We start from the raw sequence: 19,875 nt of genomic DNA on the forward strand, positions 1-19,875 counted from the left end.
TGTCAAGGAAACGTGGCAATTTGGTCGCCCTTGGCCATTAGATGATCTACATTGATAAGCCCCGCCTCCGTCTCCTCCCCCTCCTACTCCAGCCTGACTCCATTCTCTCACATCGCATCTTTCTCACATTAATTGTGTGTGCATGGGTGCTTGTGTGTGTATTTTTTTTTCTACACACACATTCACACATATACACAGAATAGGGTTAGTGGGCTTAGTGTGTGTGTGTGTGTGTGTGTGTGTGTGCCTGCGCCTAAAGCATGCCCCAGGCAAAGGCACCGGCATACCCTGGTTACGCACTAAAACCAAAGCAGCTGGGCTAGTTAGAAGAAAGGATTGAACACAGGAGTATCACAGGAATCTCTTACAGTACATCCAAGGTGGCTGCCATAAAGGCTTCAACATAGAATGCATAGAAGTAGTAGAAAATTGCAGTAACTGTTTTCAAGATGTCTGGTCAAGGACTCACCTTAAAGAGTATGTTGAAAAGTTCAGATTGGCTTTGCTACAGAACAATAATGCACTGTGTTGAAAGGACACTTTCTGGAGGATAAACGTGTAAAGAGTTGCCCAAATAAGGGATCTAGCCCTACCCTTTTCAGGTCAATACAAAAATGAATAGGGTCTAAAATATTTGCCTTTAAACTATGCTGACGATGACTTTTTTTTTTTTTTTTTTTTGACAGTTACTTTCTTAAGCCCTATTCACACGGGATCCGTCATGTCTGTATTTTACTTGAATTTACTGACATCATTCTCCTGGATATGATTGAAAATGTCAAGGCTGCGCATAACATCAGCAACAACAGCCCTAAAGGCGTTTGTACTGAGCCTGTTGAAAGACAGAAAAATATTCCTTACCACATGCTGCCATGCATGGCATCCATCTCATCATCTTTTTGAGATTTTGCTCTTCTGATGGATTTGAGCTTGCTCTTTCTGTGAATGGTTCTCCGTTCTGTGTAGCAGGATTAGCCTCCTGAGTTTGCACTCAGACTGCTGTCAGAACTTTCATTTATCATTTCCACTGCAGCCTCCATATTTCTTGACCAAGAAAGTGGCAGAAAAAAAAAGTACGGAGAAAAAACAAAAAACCTTGACGCTGATTTGCACCGGACTCTGTTATTACAATATAATCAGATGACCTCTGTGTTTGCTGAGATATGGGAGGTAATTTGTGCTGGAGTTTTTACTTCACAAATTACAGACATGCCAGAGGTCCCCAGGAAATACTAGTCTCGTGTTAATAGGATTTTATCCATCTCTAGATTGAGGTGGATTTTGATTATTTAAAAATTACTCATAGACCTCATAGACCTGGGCTAAGGCCTCAGCTCGGGGTCTTGGTCCAGGTTTTAGCCCAGCAGTGAAACACTTTTGAAAAGCAGCAGACTGTGTGTTAACTTTTCGGGCTAACTGCTAGCCCTGGGTTAATAAGTACCAGTGTGGATCCAGGCTGATGTAAGCCCAGGGCTAACTGTGGCCAAGGAACTCAAGTGTGAAAAGGGCTTTTACAGGTCTAACTCTTAGCTTTTCAGTGTTGATGATGATGGAAATGAACATGAACAACCGAGGAGATTCAGAACACAGTAAGAATAAAATGTAGCATTTTGGTGGGGAATGAAGACTTTCATTTATTTTGCTCTTTTGCTGGGCTATATCCTACCTAACACCAAACACCGTCCCAGAAAAGGACCTAGTAAGTGGGATCCATGGCCTAGTAGGATCTAAAGGAAAACGTTGGTCTTCTCCTCTGATCATGTCTTTATTTACTCTGTCTGTCACAGGAGCCTTAAGGTCCTGTAGTGAGGACACTATAAATACATGTGAAGCTAAAAAAAACTTACACTGATTTTTTTGATTTTTTTGTCTTACTTTCCATTTCTTTCTTTCTTTCTTTCTTTCTTTCTTTCTTTCTTTCTTTCCTTGTAGTTAGAACAGTATAAATACATGTGAAGCTAAAAGACCCTGTATTGAAATAGTGTTTGTTTTTTCTTTCTTTCTCATTCTTAATATTTTTTCCATCCTTCCATCTCTGCCCCCTCTCTTTCTCTCCCCCTTTCTCTGTCTCTCTCTCTTCCTCTCTCTCTCTCTCTCTCTCTCTCTCTCTCTCTGGTGAGCAGTTTAAATCAGGATCACAGTAGGTAGGCAAGCTGCCTAGTCACACACACACACACACACACACACACACACACACAAACATACACATATAAATCTGTATATACACACTCTGTCTGTCTCTGTCTCTCTGTAGGGAGTTTGGCTGGAGGGATCCAGAGCTGCCGGAGGTGATCCAGATGCTGCAGCATCAGTTCCCATCGGTCCAGTCCAACGCTGCCGCCTACCTCCAGCACCTCTGCTTCGGAGACAACAAGATCAAATCTGAGGTTCGCTCATGCAACCTGATACATATAAATCTCCAGCACACTTCACATGACCCGCACGTTCTGCGGCTTCAACCCAGGTCCTCAGGTTAAAGGGCTCCTCACTCCTCATTCATCCTGCTTCCTGTTTAATACATACACACACACACACACACACACACACAGACAAACACCCCCAGGACACCCACACCAACAAACATACCTGTACTCTGTTCTCCTCTCCTCAAGGACCGTCACTCTTGAGCCTCTTTGAGAAAACTGTTGTGTCAAGTCTCTTCAGAGTCAACACAAATCAGTTCAAGTCAGCCTTATTAATCCCCGTAGAGAGGATGGATTTAAGGGCAAACAGAGTTCTTCAAACAGCAATAAGCCAACAGGTGTTAAAAACTCACAGAGACAGAAAAAAAGATTGATCTTGAGATTGTGTTGATGAATGAGGTCATGTAACATTTAGAGTGGGGCTGTCAAAAGTATGACTCACAGGCCCTTCAGAGAATATTATCTGCATGAAGTGACTGAATAGTGGATATATGTGTGTGCAGGTTAATATTTGACTGACTGTCTGCTGTCTGTTGTGCAGTCTCCTTACACTGAAGTACCTGTTGTCCTGTATCTTGTTTACCTGGATGAGCTTAGTTCACTGTAATAGCTGTTGATGTGCCCTTGCCTCTGTGTCACCAAGACAAATTCTCCCTCATTTGCTGCCTTGTCAAATGAATTAAGTCCAATTCTGCTGCTGATGAGATATTATGTGTGGGATATTTTGATTTAATTATAGCCAGCTGCACTCATTACAAGGCATATTAACAAACCCTGTATTGATATTACACCCAAGAATCCACCACTTCAAATCTCCAAATAATTGATGTCCCGTTGCATCATTTAGTTTAAAATGCCCTGATCTATAGGAATACTGTTTTACTACCTTGTCTCTTCTCTCCAATCCTGACCGGTGAGAAATTCTCTCTCTCTCTCTCTCTCTCTCTCTCTCTCTCTCTCTCTCTCTCTCTCTCTCTCTCTCTCTCTCTCTCTCTCTCTCTCTCTCTCTCTCTCTTTATCATGAGAGCAGGCAGCCTGCCCTACTTGTGCATTTTCACTTCGTCTAGACAGGGAAAAGCAGAGAAGGCTGCAGACATGGAGAGGGGGTGATGGGACAGAAAGTGCCATGGCTGGCATTTAAATTTATCCCACATTAGTGCCACAGCAGCCTGTGCAGCCAATTCCTTTTACAATGTCAAGAAAAGTAGGATGGAATAGGTACATGAGAAACATACTACTTGGGTCTTTCAAACTACTTCCTGCTCTCTGCCCTCCTTTTTGATGTGACATGCTCTATTCACCCACTAAGGGACATCGGATTTTAATCTCTGGTTGGGTCAGACAGCTCACACACCCCTCGAGTAGTGTGGGTTAAAGGAGGATGCCTGCATACATACCATATTATAACTATATAAATTAAAAATTTTAGCCACTAGACTATATCTAGTTGACATTTGTCCCAGTCAGCTTGCAGTGCATGCAATAGGTAGGTCTTTTGACATCTACTAGTTTTTCATTGTTTCTTCAAACACAAACGTATATTGAAATTTACTGTGGTTCTCAATAACATTTTTGAAATTTGCAAGGTGACAGTGAACATAGGCAGGGAAGACAGGATGTGACAGAGGGGGGTGATATGTGACAAAGGTCTCAAGCTGGATTCAAATCCAGGATGTCACGTGATACATGCCAACTGAGTAACCTGGATGACCCAGGTTACTCAGTTGCCATGCATTTGGCATGCACAAGCATTTAAATTAAAATCAAATTAAAATTACAGTTGAATTAAAATTAAACTATTCCTCATTTTGTTAAGAAAGCACTGGAAGACTCTCCAAACCCACTGACCCAAGCCACTGACATAAAAAAAAAACAACTGGTCCTATCCTTGGCAAGCATGCACCCTACTCACTCCACCTTCCTGCTGCCCCTTCACAAGTCATCTTCCCCTCCTCCGTCCTCAGATCCGGCGGCAGGGTGGCATCCAGCTGCTGGTGGACTTGTTGGACCACCGGATGACCGACGTGCACCGCAGCGCCTGCGGAGCCCTGAGGAACCTGGTGTACGGCAAAGCCAATGACGACAACAAAATCGCCCTGAAGAACTGCGGAGGCATACCGGCTCTGGTCCGGCTGCTCAGAAAGACCACGGATGTGGAGATCCGAGAGCTGCTCACAGGTAGAAATGAGCCACACACACAGTCGGCGCACACGTACAAACACAGCGATGTGATGCAGCCGTACTTGGAGGGTGCACTGCACCCTGTCTCACACCTGCGTCCATTCTCCCACACAAATTCACAAACATCTCGATGTGATGCACACACACTTACTATACACTCACAACACAAATGCTCTGGCAGTTTCGCCTCTCACACAGTGCATGCACATGCACGTACACAGTGGCACAAACACGCTACACAAACACACACACACACACACACAGAGGAGGGATTTGTTTACCCCCTGCTTGCTCGCTGTTTGTTGACTTCTCAAACCCAGCATCCACACGAAGGGCTACATTGGGCTTGGATCCATAGCAGGTTTGTTCTCTGTCTCAGTAAACAGCAAAATACCATCCACAGCCTTAAAAAAATAATGCTGGCTTGATTAATTCTGGGTTCTAAACCCATTGGGGTCTGGGTTGTAAGCCCACTACCAAAAGGATTATAGGATTACCAGCGATACCTATACTAGTGTTTTTCTCAGCCTTTATATATCCAGGCAGCTCGCCTCTAATTCTCATTTTCAGGGATGGCTCGCAAAGAGGAATTTCGTCTCTTGAGGGTGAAGGAGAGCCGACAGGGCTGAAGGAGGAATACCACTCAATTTTGAAATTCACCTATGTCCAGAGTCCTTTGGGGGGCTTTTTCCAATCCAGGAGACAAATGAGAAAAATGGGGTCTCTTGTGCTGGCACCCAAGCTCATGAACATGCTGCTGCTGTAGGAGCCACTTAAGTTTCAGGCGTACAGGTTAAGAGACCAGGACTTTTGTTATTCCTGCTGCCGAGAACCGTTCAATCAATATTTGAGCGTGTCTTTCCCAGATCTGAAAAGAACAAACAAACAAAACAAACAAACAAACAAACAAATGGAGCAATAGTGTGTGATCTTATGACTCCCTCCATAAGCAATGAGTGGAACACTGACTTTGGGGACTTTACTGACCCTTTTTACCCAAAATAACTTTTATTTTACTGGCACACAAACTGTGCCAAATCGTAAAATGCACCCATATCCGCTGACACCCGCCCTTAAGTCCTTATCCATCCTCTCCAAGTCATTTTCAGCAGTGCTGTGCATCAGGGTGACATGACAGATTCGGGTGAGGGACAAACGTTTTTTTTTTTTTTTTTTTTTTTTTTTTTTTCTTTTTTTTCCCATCTTATTTCTGGTAATGAGGGACAGTCTTGAATACTAACACAGGCTGAGCTGTCCCGAGGCACAGGAAAAGCATATCGGTTGGCTGAAATTCAGTGCTTTCCTCCAATAAATCATATTTAGCGCAGAATATGACCCTCATGTAGTCCATGCATTTATACGTCTGTGTGTGTATATATGTGTGCAGTGTGAGTAGAGCGGGGTTTAGGCTTAGCAGAGGAGGAAATAAAAGGTTTTTTGTATGCTGCTAGAGTCTTAAAGAAGATTACCATATAAATTAGAGCAGCAATTCAAGGCACGGAGCACAGAAATCCCTCCTGTCACAAATTAATCAGCTGAACGACCGGCCGGACACCGACAGACCAAGCCTCCCCTCCTTTCCTTTCCCCTCTCTCTCTCTCTCTCGCGCTCTCTCTGTCTCTCTTTCCCTCTCTCTCTCATAAGGACCCCGAGGAAATCACCCTCTCTCTCCCTCTCTGTCTTTTTTCTTCAGCCTCTCTCGCTCTGTCTTGTCTCTCTCCAGTTGGGATTTTCATAATTGCTCTGCCCCTCTTTCGTCTATCATCATTCTCCCGTTCATCTTCACAGCTGCTCTCTCTCTCTCTCTCTCTCTGTCTCTCTCCCTCTCTCTCTCTCTCTCTCTCTCTCTCTCTCTGGTGAGCAGTTAAAATCAGGATCACAGTAGGTAGGCAAGTTGCCTGCCTGGCTAAAGATTCACACACACAAACACACACTCTCTCTCACTCACACAGTGTTTATTTGATGACACAGAAAGTCACAAACAAGCTTGATCCCCCCCACCCCCCCACCCCCCACCCCCCATCTCTCTCTCTCTCTCTCTCTCTCTCTCTCTCTCTCGTTCTTGCTTTAATAATTGCACTCTCTGCCTCCCTCTCTGTTTCTCTCGGCTCTTCAGATCTAAAGATGATTATTCAGATGGAATAAAGCTGTTTTTAAAGTGCAGATATGCTCTCAGCCTCTGCAGATTAGATGCCATGTTCTACACTGTGTGTGTGTGTGTGTGTGTGTTCATCTCTATCTTTACATTATATGCATGTTTGCATATGTGCATGTACAGTATATATACTTACACAACACAGACTACAAAAAGTATCCATCCTAATAAGTCATATGAAGTGTCATCTCAGTGTTTTCTTTGAAGCTACAGGGAAAAAATGTCAGTGATGTTTTCAAAGTGTCAATGTTTTCAGAAAAAGTGGAAAACAATTCACATTATGTTATTATATTAGTGCTAACAGTGGATTGAAAATAGGGTGAAACTGCATCTGAAACAGGAAGAGTTATTACATCCTTTTTAATTATTTAAAGAAAAAAAAAAGATTTTAAGCCTCAGTATAAGAGCTGCCCCCTGAGAGAAAGGGTTAGGGTTGAGTTTCTGTAGGTGGCGCTATTTTTTATATTTGTTCAGCCATGGTGGTTGTCAGTGCGCATGCAAACTATTCTTCTATTTATTCTGAACAAGCTGGAAATGTGTCACCTCCCCGTGAAGAAGAGGTGTTGAACAGCAAATGTAAAAGCTTTCATTGACTAGATATAGTGCTACAGAATTGAGTGAAACCAAAACAGCAGCAAAATGAGCATTTTTATCATATGATAATGTTATGTATTATTGATTTAAGATGGTGATAGTGATAGTGATGATAGTGTGTGTTGCCCAGGCATTTTGTGCTTCACCGTGCTGGGCTCAGTGTAACTCTGTGACTCTGACCTCCATGTGTCTGTAAAAGCAGGTCCTGTGGACCAGAGCCTCTTGTGTATGTGAGCATACAGCTACAGGCATTGATCCCTGTCCATAAACAGTCTAAGCTTGGATCCATAACTATTGATCAGTGTTGGAATGCATAGTGATTGTGACAGGATTAAATATGATCTGGATCTTTACATTCCCAAACAACCCTGTTTTCCATTCTCCCTGAAGGGTTTTCTTCAGGGAAACCACTGTTGGGGTCAAGATAATATCTCAAATTTACCAGCAACATTTTAGCAGTCAGTTCATCAAAAAAAAAAAAAAAAATCCTTTGAAACTCTTCTTATTTTAATTTATGCCTTACTGTTAAGTTTAATATAGCAACAGAGAGAGTGTGGCTTAGGTTGGGAGCTGACTGGGACCCCGTCAGTAAAAATCTTTATCTATGAACCCTGATTCATGATCAGAATCAAAGCATAGTCACAACACAAACAAACAAACAAAAAGACTTATGATGTGTCCTATACTGTTTGTTGTTTACTGAAGGATCATGCAATGCAATAGCAATAGCTTATGGGGATTCATAAAATAAGACATTCACATCATTAAAAATGTACATTAAAAAAGGTAATGCAGCATATATAAATACATAATAATAAAACATAAAAATAAATACATAAAATAAGGAAAATAATAACGATCACCCAAAAAGAATCATAAGATAATAGCACCAAACAAGCAAATAGAAAAGTATAAATAATAAAATGTCAGCATAAGGAATGCCAATCCTAGTATAAGTGTGTGAACACCTCAAGCATCTGTTTATCAAATAAATTTTGAGATGACACTAAGATGGTTTATTCTTTGCCGGTTTGATATAAAGAGGTAGACTCTCTGCCAGTTCATAACAGATTCTATAAATTATCATTCTCTGTAAAAAGTAGGTCTTTGGTCAAGGTAACACAAAATGGCTGTTAGGTGTGCAAGAACTCAGGTTCATTGGAGTAAATAACATTATTTAAAAAAAGCGGCTGGAGTCAGATTAAGCCTAGACTCTGTTGGAGGCCTTGCAGTTCCAGTCCAGTGTTGGCGGTCATGCTACAGAGTCCTTTGTGTATTGATTCAAGCCCCGTGACGCCCATTCTACCCAAGGCAGGTGTGTGTGAGAGACAGAGGAGTGATGCCATGTCCTGAATCCTGAGAAATGACAGTGTTATGATATCTGGCTTCGTTCTTTCTGACACACCACAAGCTGTACCTTTTTTTTTTTTTTTTTTTATACTTCTTTTTCCCTATTATTCCCCATTATTTTTTAATCCACATGATGTCAGCAGCTATGGTTACACATGTCATTTCATAGCAGCTTTATCATTCAATCACACCAGGACACATTACTGCAAGTGACAGGTCAGGATCGCTCACATTGGTATCAGCTCTTCAGAAGCAGATATGGAAGTTGTCAGGCTCTGAGATGGGGACTGTGTATAGTCTGGATGCAGTCCAGCAACAATGCTCATCTACTATAAGCAAAGAAAAGAGATAGAGAGCGACAGCAGGCAAGATTAAAGTCAACATAGTTTTAAAGGTGTTAGACATTCTCTTTAGACCACATTTCCCATAAACACTTCTGTTTCCTGCAAAGAGGTTGGTTGCTATTTGTTCCCTCGGGACACTAAAGAAAATGCGTATGGCTTGTAGAGAAAAAAGGGAATTTGAGTGTACAAAGCTAAGATAGCACAAAACCAACCTACTTACACAAACATACAGGAGCTGTATTCCCTTGAGTTAGACTGTGCTCATTAGCTTCTTTTCCAGTTCATTTTAAAAAGGATGTTTACTGCAGTCTCCCATTTAAAAAAGTTTTAAGGTTCAACTGGTAAATATGTACAGTAAATACTTCCAAACAATAAAGTGCAATACATCTTTTGCTCTTATTGTGGTGGCGGCCATAAACCGTTATCTTATGCAAGTTCACTTTGGAAAGTTGACACAAAGCAGTTCATTTTATTTTATTTTTTATATTTTTTCAATGCCAGTACAGTACGAAACAACAACCATGCAGAGGCAATAATAGCAACAGCTCACAAAACAGTGACAATACCAAACAATAAAGGCAGCAGCTTTGAACCAGTGACAATACAATGACAAACAAGGACAGAAAGGAGCTGAGCAGGTTATATAAAGCTGCAATACAAAAGAAGCAATTAGAAACATGACAAGAAGACACACCACAAAAACAACAAGTAGCCCCCTCCCACACACACACCATTGCCCCTTTAGTCTTGACAAAAGCTGATTTAACAAAAAGCATACAGAGAAAATAAATTAATCAACTTGATTAATGTTGAGGATGTATGTGCAGTGCAAAAAGGAACAGAAATGTAAATATGTATGTGGACAAGATGGGGCCAAAAGGCTACAAGACATGAACAAGGTGAGGTAACCCAACCAGGGTCAAATTTTTCGAAGATGACACATCTGTGAACACAAAATGGCTGACAGAAAACTAAATCTGGTGACTGAAGCAAACCTCACACTCCCCTGTGTCCTGCGGAAAGCCCAGCCTAGTCAGCTGACCACAGCAGTTGTTATTAGTATTGTTGGACATGTATGTTTGGCCTTAGTTTTAGCTAAATTAGTTGCATGGACACTGCTCTCCAGAGTGGTGTACTTTTGCAGTTCACCTTTTTTGCTCAAGGACAGTTCAACATCAATAACTTCACTTAACAGACAGTTCAGTTAATTTCAGGCCCATCAATTCAACTTTATTGGCTGTAGGGGGGAATTCATCTTGCAGCCAGACGTCTAAAATATATAAACATAAACTGCACAAAAGTACATTTGACAGAGCACAACAGTCATAAATAAAGAGAACTATTCATAAAAGCATTAAAATAAATGTATTAACACCAAACTCCCTCGCTATCATCAAATAAATTAAGCCAAGTTAAGAAAGTTAATGATATGGGAATGATGGGAAATAACAGCTTCTCACCTTCTTAGACTCGCCCTTCAGGAGTCTAAATCCTCTGCTAGAGGGAAGAAACTCACATTTTCTGTAAAGTTGATGAAGAGGACACTCCAATATGGCTCTGGCTTGTCACCACAGACCTTCATGCTCAAATTCAAATTACTGCTCATATCTGATTTTGTTTTGGATGACTGTTGGTTTCTATTTAGGGATGGAACCCATATCTGATACCATCATGAACTGACAGTGATGTTAATAAGATGAGCGTGTGCAGACTAACAAAATGAACACATCTGCGTTTGTGCCCACCTCTTTCCTGTTGGTGTTCGCACTGAAATGAGGCGTTTCCCCAAATACCTGTAAAGCCAGCTATTTTTATGTCTTTTTCTTGTTGTGTCACGCTGTCTTCAGTACTAACAATGGCTTGTTGTCTAAGGTGAATGACTTCATACTTAATTTAAGGACAATATCTACAAAATGTGTATACGTGATGTTTCTGCTAATCTTTTGCTGAATAACTTTCTTAGCCGCAGAAGCACAACATTATAATGTGGGTGTTTCAACCAAAAATTCAAATTTGAAAATTTAGGTATTATATATATGACTATATGTTGTGAAATCTTGTGGGTAAATTGTAGTTAATGGGCCAAACGTTCAAAATCGCTGATACAGTCCTTTAATGTCATGGCAGTGCTGACAAGTTCCAAGCATGTAAGCTCAGTGCGTATTTCGGCTGCAGTTTTGTCCCTCACATATGGTCCAGAATGCAACTGCAGCAGTGTGAGTCTATGCACTTTTCTGCTGCTTAGTTTGCTGAGTAGAAAACATCAGGCAGCTTGATCAGTATGACACCAATGTAGCAGACAGCAGATTTCCATACCAAGCAGAAAAGGTGACAACTGAGTCACCTTTTAGTTAGAAAAGTGTTATGAGCCTTCCACACAGCCAAGCAGATCTCTGTTGATAAACAAATTGGTTGTCATGGGGAACAAAGTCATGATGATTATTGGATGGTAATGGTTTCATTGAGGAGCCTTTAAAGGAGCTAACCAGGCGGTTCCTCGAGGTGCTCACACCAGTGCTTGCTTGTCAGGAAGTCATAAATTAACGTCTACAGTGCATGTCCTGGGTTGTCTGTCAGGGGTTGGAGAATTTGTGTTTTTGGTTTGTACACCATTTCAGTTCTAAACTGGCTGTTACTTGAATGTTTCTAGGAGGATTTCTGCAGCGGTTCCTTTCAGTCAAGCAATCTAAACTGGTCAAAGACAAAGCTCCAACTGTGCTGATAATTCCCATAAAGCTTTCTAGCTGATTATGGCTGTCTCTGTCGCCGTGGCAACTTGCAGGATACTTGCACCTCAGTGCGGTTGCTGGCACTGAATGCAAACACACACACACACACACACACACACACACACATGCAGTGTTTTTCTATACTTGTGAGGGCTTTCCATTGACTATGTTCATTTCCTATAACCCCTAAACCTATTCTCCACCCTCTCATCATGTGTGACCATAGCATTTTGCTCTTGTCAAAGCCAAATCTGAATTCTCATATTAACTTTAAAACCCGAGTCCAAATCTTAAACTAGCTCCTTGAAAACGTGCAAAGAAATGACCCTGGTCACACCTGGTTTGAACATCCATCTCAGGTGATCTGATCCCAAGTGGACAGTGTTTAGTACAGGTGTGAGTGGGATGCAAAGCATTTTGGAAATGCACTGGGACCCTCCGAGGTGGTCAGGGCCACATCAGGCCACACAGCATTTGTACTGATAACATCACAAAATCACCTTGTGGATCATCCTTTGTGGAAGGAAGGAGCATTTGTAAAATAAAGCTGTTGTGCAGAACAGATTTCTTAAGGAATAGTGTGGGTGGGGACTACTGGGAAGATAGTGGCAGCATGGAAGAGGAAAGTGAGGAGAAAGAATGTAAAGAGGAATCAAAGCCAGACTAAAAAGGGAACATGTATTCTGACGGATCTGAGGTCGATCACAAATGTCATCACAAGTGATCAGTGGAGATGTATTTGAGATGTATGATGATGCCGGTGTGAATGCTGATCTGTCTCAACTGTCTACTTGTCTACTGTCCACCTGAGACAGAAAGTAAAATAAATTCTGAACAGGGCCAAAAATGTCCTCACTCCAAAGGTCTAAAACTCAAACTCAATCTCACATGGATAGAAGAGCAAAAACGTAATTCTCACAAGGATCAAAGCACAAGAACGTACATGTAGGACGATCCACTGGGGGAAACGAGGAGAGAAATAAACAGGCAAGAGATGAAGAGAGAAACAAAGGGATGTGGGAAAGGCGAGGCAGTGTTAGAGGAAGCAGATACAGAGAGAGAAAAATGACACAGGAATGAAAAGAGGGCACAAATGAGGGATGAGAAATGGTTTCAGAAACAAAGAGAAATGGCCAACATTTTCATTTCCCCTCCCTCCATGTAACGGCACATTCATAACCTCCTGCTGCCATTCATGATGTAAGGCTTAGGCAATTAACCTCCTTCATCTGTCACACAGTCACGGCTGTGTGTGTGTGTGTGTGTGTGTGTGTGTGTGTGTGTGTGTGTGTGTGTGTGTGTGTGTGTGTGTGTGTGTGTGTGTGTGTGTGTGTGTGTGTGTGTGTGTGTTCGTGTGTGTTCGTGTGTGTTCGTGTGTTTCAGTGTACATTTAGTGTATATTTGTGTGCCTCTGTGTGTGAGTGAGTTTGTGAGCGTGCATGTACTTGTGTGTGTGCTTTTCAGATAAAAGAAAAAACCCCACTGTGTTTCACCCCGGGGAGATGATGTCATACTCCACACAGCAAGAAATGATGCTGAGGAGAGCAGCTGATTTTACTCACGATAATGAAAAAGTCATCCTTTCATGGAGCTGCAGCATGACTTCATGTGTTATGTGTTGCATTTTGCTGCATACGGTCATTACCAAGGATACCGCAGTGCATTTATTCAGTGGCCGCTTTTTCCAAAGCAGGTAGAGTTAGTGTGTACATGTTTTAGTGACAATGTGACATGTTTGGTGTCAAGTATTTAAAGGGCCATACCATTGATTTTGAATGTTTGGTGCATTTTTTACTGTTTAAATATTTCACAACATAATTTTAAATTTGAATTTTTGGTTGGAAACAGCCACCTTATAATGTTTGGCTTCTGCAGTTTGCAAAGTTGTCACCATTCGCAAACCACAGAACTGATAATTGGCTCTGTAAAGCAAACGTTTCCCTGAGGGCGATTTTCCCTGGCGGAGGGACCGTTTCACTCCACCCAGTTTCAGGTCCTCAAAACACAACAGTGCTTCTGCTTTTAGGAAAACTAATGTGGAAGACTTTATTATGGTGATGGAATACTGCTGTGAAGAAAGTTTGAAGTCTTCATGTCTTCAAGTTCATTTGCATATCATGAAATGAATCATCATTTAGTGGAATGAATATCCAGTAGCTGGATAAAAGGGAGGAAAAAATCATATCAGGTTCTAAAATATGATTAACAGAAATATGAAGTACAGTAAATACCTTTGAGAGATATTGTGTTAAAAATGCAAAACCACTGATATGGTCTTTGGGCATTATGGCGGGGACTTTTTATTTTGCATTGTTTTGCTCAGGGGACCAAAATTCTGGGAAAACATTTCTTTTATTTGTCACTTTGCGTGCAATTACAGGGAGATTACAGTGACTAAGTTAATTTCCTTAATTACAAAAGCCAAAAAGACTCCATTCCATTTCTCAGTGTGCTCATTTATGCAAAATGGTAAAATTGTAGTTGCATCCAAGTTTCCAGGATATTGATGCCTCTGCAAGACATTTGTTAGGGCTTATGTTGTTTTGCCATTTGTTTCTCGCTGGTCTTTGGGCTAAATGATGTGTGAAAAAGAATATTCATAACGCTGGCACTGATCATGCCACGCTCCACCCATTTAGACACAGGACATCAGATTTATTATTCAATAATTATCTTGTAATGTTGCAGGGTTAGATTCATTATTTTCATCAGAGTAAGCAGCATTAGAAGAACTCCATATGAGTAAGTCATTATTTCAATGCAAATGGATGGTATAGGCAGTGCTTTATTAATAATTATGCATTGTAATGATTATCATATTTTATTTGCATGAATAAAAATATTTTTTCTATGGCAGCAATATGTACTCTACTCCAGTGGGTCTAGTACACTATACTTGTAGAGGTGGGTTGGACATAATTGAAGTTTCATTATATTTGTATGACTTTGTTTTTTGTTTTGTTTTGTTTTGTTTTGTTTTTTGTAATTAATGATGACAAAGAAATTAATGATGTAAACAATGTAAAAGAAAAGACATTACTCAAAGAACACAGGTAACAAAAAATGTAATAAAGAGAGGCAATAGCTCTTATATCAAATAAACAAATTAGTAGTGCAGAATATTTTGTCAAAAAAAAGTTTTAAAGGCTTGTCTGAGTCCTCTTAAAAAAACAAAACAAAACCTTGAGCACAGGCAGACTCGTACACGGGTACGAAGGTCAAGTAGAATTATCACGTGTCGCGTTGAACATCAAGGTTATTAAGGCCCTCACACATCATTTACAAACCCCTTCTGACCACAAGCGCCATCACACAGCGGCTTCTTAACGCTCAGCGTAAACACATAGCGTCCAAATGGCTGGCAGAGATAAGACTCATTTGTCGAGAGGGCTTAGACATGCGCACGCGCACGCACACATAGACACACACACACACACACACACACACACACATACACAGAGAAACAAATTCATACAAACCCATCAAGACAGATAACAGAGGCTGTAATTACACAGTTGCTGTTCAGCCGTGGGTGAGCGACACACAGCGCTAAAAAGAGGACGTCTTACATCAAACACACACACCATTTCTGAGGACAGGATGCTTTACCAGTTGCACAGCGATAATTACAGCTGTAAAGGAGAAAGGTAGATAAGCCCAGACACAAGCAGGGATGGACATGCATGCACTCCCATACATGCAAACCTATCATTATGTGAGTACATAGATTAGAACAAACACACACGGCACGGGGAAGGTCGAGCAGAATTATGGTGTGTCATGTAGTACCCTCAAGGTTATCACAATCTGTGTATGTATGTGTGTGTGTGTGTGTGTATGTGTGTGTGTGTATGTGTGCGCACGCACATGCAGGATCACTCAACAAATCACAGTGTTTTGCAGTGAAATGTGGTGACTGGTCTCTTGCCCTCTCTGTCCTTTTTGTGAGGGGTTGCCAGTGTGTTTGTATGTGTGTGTTTATGTGTGTGTCTGTGTGCAAGTTGCTCACACACTTGCTACCTGAGCAGCTAGCTAAAGGAGTGAACAGTAATTGGTAGTCAAGAGAAAATTCCCCCAATTTTCTTGGTTGGTTGGTTGCTGTACATTGAATTAGGGTGAGGATAAAGAGCAAAGTGTGTGTGTGTGTGTGTGTGTGTGTGTGTGTGCGTGTGTAAATTACAGAAAGACTGAAAGAACTGAAACAGAAAAAGAGCGAGGAGTTGAATCTAGGATAAATGAATTATTGCCTTGCAGTGCTCCTTTATGTTGTTGGGAGGCTCAGTCACATTCATTTTGCTTTGAAGAACACAGGTAGTGCTAATTCATGCTTTCACCTTCTTATCTATAGATGGCACCAGAGTGGTGTCCAGCAGCCTAAGGCTTGCCAGTGTAAGGACAAAATAAAGTATCATCTTTGACCAAATATCTCGATATCAATTTGTGAGCATATTGTAGAGATGAGTATTGGTCTATTCATAAGACATTTGTACACAAGAGATTTCTGATAAACAATCAAACAAACAATAAACAAATAACAACAGACAATGCGTAATGTGGATATGATGGCCAAGACAGTATGAGCCAACAACTGAACAGCTACATCAGTCTAACAAGTTCAGAAAAATGCATCTCTTCATTGTAAAGCAGCTTTGAAAGGCAGAGTGTGCAGTTTCAAAGGGAGGGGCACACCACTTTGAAGAGCACAACCCCTCAGGATCATCGTCTAACCTCAGGCTGATCACCCATGGCATTAATGTAATACTTGTCTATTAAAGCCAGTGTTTTGATGTTACATGTTCATAATACAAAAAATAGAACAAAATTCTCGTACATTTTTGGTTATGGTGACATAAAAGAATTGTGGGGTCATGTATAAGTTAAATTCATGGCATTCATCATTTTTTACCATATCATAACAGAATGGATGTAGTCTTATATCACAGTATTGATATAATATCAATTCATCGCCCAGTCCTATAGTTGCAACTTTAAAGGAATATGTTTTTCTAATATTATTCAGTGTTATAACGACAGTATGGGATGCAACTCTTGGGTGCTAGTTTGGTTTTCTTTGTACCTTTATTTGTGTTTGTACTTATGCTTGTTTTTTGTAACATGATCAGTGATAATACTGCCATAGCAGTACAGACAATGTCAATGCTGAAAAACTAATAAACAACACGTTATATATCCAAATCCACATCCAGATGGTAAATTATTTGATCTGAAGCATGTTCTATAAAATGTAGATGAATGAAGTACTTCAACATATAATAATGTGAAACAGATCCAGAAGTATGTTGTGACATGTTATACAAATCATTGACAAGCCAGAGCATACTGGACACTGTAGTAACCATGCTGTGAATGTGTGTGTGTTTATGTGCAGTAGTTGTGTGTGTTCTGCCACGCTACTCACTAAATCCTGCTAAATGTTTTAACAGCATTTAGCCTGAAGTTCCCTTGTCTCTCTGTCTCTTCTTCTGTTTCCCTCCATCTCATTTTGTTGTGTGTTTGCGTCCCCTCCCTCCACAGGCGTCCTTTGGAACCTGTCGTCGTGCGACGCCCTGAAGATGCCCATCATCCAGGACGCCTTGGCTGTGTTGACCAACGCTGTGATCATCCCCCACTCGGGCTGGGACACGTCCCCCCACACGCAGGAGGACCGCAAGCTGCACCTGCACTCCTCCCAGGTCCTCCGCAACGCCACCGGCTGCCTTCGGTCAGTGTGTGTGTATGTGTGTGTGTGTGTGTGTGTGTGTGTGTGTGTGTGTTTAAACATATACAGCCCAGTCACCAGGGAAAAAATGCTACATTGAAATGCCACTTTTTCAAGTTTGTGATTCGTTAGCTAATATTTTGTGACATTAACATGACATGACCTTTTCCTAACCTTAACCAAGTAGTTTAGGTTGCTAATGAAGTTAACAGAGCAAACAAAGTGGCTAAAGTTGCTAACAAGCTAATGTGGGCTAACATTTGCACATGAATGTTGCATAAGGCTGGAAACACCACATTGGCTCTCAGTCTAAAAGTTGATATGCAGTGGATTTTAGAAATGTCGACATTTCAATGTATTTTTTGGTTTACAGAAAAAAAAAACGGCCACATTTTATTCTGGTTACTGGGTTGAAATACAGCAACAAGGTCTGCAGCATTACTCCAGAGAGCAGCTATGTGCCTGTTAGCTGTAGGCATTGACTGACTCCATTAAAAGTACAGTGCAACATGACCACTTTCTAGAGCACAGATACACAGCAATTCATTGTGCTTTTCTCTCTGTGAGGTGTAATTATGTGTATTATTAGCTGATTTTGCTTTTGTGAATATTTAACGGAGGAGCTCAGCTGTTTATTACCTATAATGAATATGAAGTGCATGTAGGAACAATGAAGGCACGTTGGATTGTAGTCGCATCAGAGCAGCCTCGCAGGCCAATGCATCATCTGCTTTTGTGCACTGTGATTTTCCACATATTGTGTGTTTGTGTTTGTGTGTGTGTGTGTGTGTGTGTGTGTGTGTCTGAATGCCCAATTGTGATGCTGAGACAGCAGTCCTTCTTAGCTCTCTATTCTGTGAAATTCAATAAGAAAAAAAAAAATAAAAAAAATACTGCAGCTCAAGTGGCGAAGTATAGAAGTTTTGTTTTATAATTCTCTAGTGTTTCATCCCCAGGAATCCATTATAATGGTGTATCGTCTTCATGGAAAATGCAATAAAAGTACTGCATACAGGTAGCAACATATAGCTGTATTAGATTATATCATTCTATTGAAAAAATGCTCCTTGGTAGGCCAAATGAATCGCCAGGAATCCAGTATAATAACGTTTTGTGTTAATGAAATCCCCTTAAGGGTATACAGACATAATAAAAATATTGCATACAGGTAATTGATAGTGATGTATGAGCTCCTGTAATACCATGAGTTTGTTCCATCCCATCTCTTACTGAATTACCGCTGCAATTTTTGTTTGAAAAAGGTGAAAATAAAATAAGTATTGTGAAGACACAGAAAAACACAACTCAAACTTAGTGCAGCTAACGAGGAGCTCTTCCAAAATGAGGTTATGTACTCCACTGGAAAAACAGTAACACCTTATCTTGCCAAGTGATTGATGGCACAAAATGAAGACAAATTATACAGCAGTCCTTTGGAAAGGCTTGCAGGTAAATTAAAGGGATAGTTTGGATTTTTTTTTTCCCCGTAAGGTTGTATGAGTTGCAGACCAATATTGATAAGGTTGCATGGACATAAACTCAGGAATGCCAATATTGCTACGTATTAGAGGCCCAATGCATCGATGCATCATTTATAAACTGCATCAGTCTGCTCAAAGAAACTGAGCGGTGAATTGCTCTGATTTTGACTTTAATTGAGATTAAATGCTTTGGGTCACGATTCTTACCAAAAAAATAAATAAATAAATAAGATCTAACTTGTGTATCTGACAGAATACTATGAATGGCAGCTTTTTTCAATAATATTGTTAATGCATGTTAAATTACTTCTCTTGTTTGTTTGTTTTTTCCACATTTCAGCAATACAAGGAAAGTTTTATGGTATTGCTCGACTTTATTATTGGCCAGGGCCGTAGTGTACAAACTTGAATCAGATGGAATAGTTCTGAAAAAGAAAAGTCATTTTTCAAGCAAATAGCCAACTAGTGAGTCATGAATCTAATTGAATCTATGTTTTGCTACAAATTCAGACCCTTGCTCTGCACTGGAACATGTAGGCCCCCACCAATGTGTGAACAAACTATTCAAACTATCCCTTCAGCTCATCAGTTAATGAAACAGCGGCAGCTCTCCCTATGAGGATCTGATGTCACAGAGTTATGAACTACATGAATACTTTTTCCAAAATGGAGTAAGATATGTATCAATACACCAAAATTCTAAAACAACTCAGTCATTTTGATCAAAGACAGTGTGTTGCTACCCATCAGAACCTCCCCAATCTCAGCAGATATTGTGGTTATGTGAATTTTGTGTTGCTGTGCAGCGAGCTCACTCTGTCAGTACACCCGTTTTGCATGATGAAATACCAGTGACTCTGAGAGTCTGCTCTCATAAATAAGTCTAGCAGAGAGAGATT

General features: G+C 40.7%; 1 protein-coding gene across 4 annotated transcripts in view; it reads left to right on the top strand.

Annotated features, from left to right (window-relative positions):
* Positions 1 to 19,875, top strand: part of ctnnd2b (catenin (cadherin-associated protein), delta 2b) — a 134,583-nt gene that overhangs the window by 86,364 nt on the left and 28,344 nt on the right. For all 4 annotated transcript variants that reach the window (XM_030074864.1, XM_030074866.1, XM_030074865.1 and 1 more), the window contains 3 exons: positions 2,255 to 2,387; positions 4,388 to 4,601; positions 17,312 to 17,498. In XM_030074864.1, the coding sequence (XP_029930724.1) occupies positions 2,255 to 2,387; positions 4,388 to 4,601; positions 17,312 to 17,498 (534 nt within the window). The remainder of the gene's footprint in view (positions 1 to 2,254; positions 2,388 to 4,387; positions 4,602 to 17,311; positions 17,499 to 19,875) is intronic.

This window comes from Myripristis murdjan, chromosome 17, assembly GCF_902150065.1.
Source record: "Myripristis murdjan chromosome 17, fMyrMur1.1, whole genome shotgun sequence".
Classification (NCBI taxonomy): Eukaryota; Metazoa; Chordata; class Actinopteri; order Holocentriformes; family Holocentridae; genus Myripristis; species Myripristis murdjan.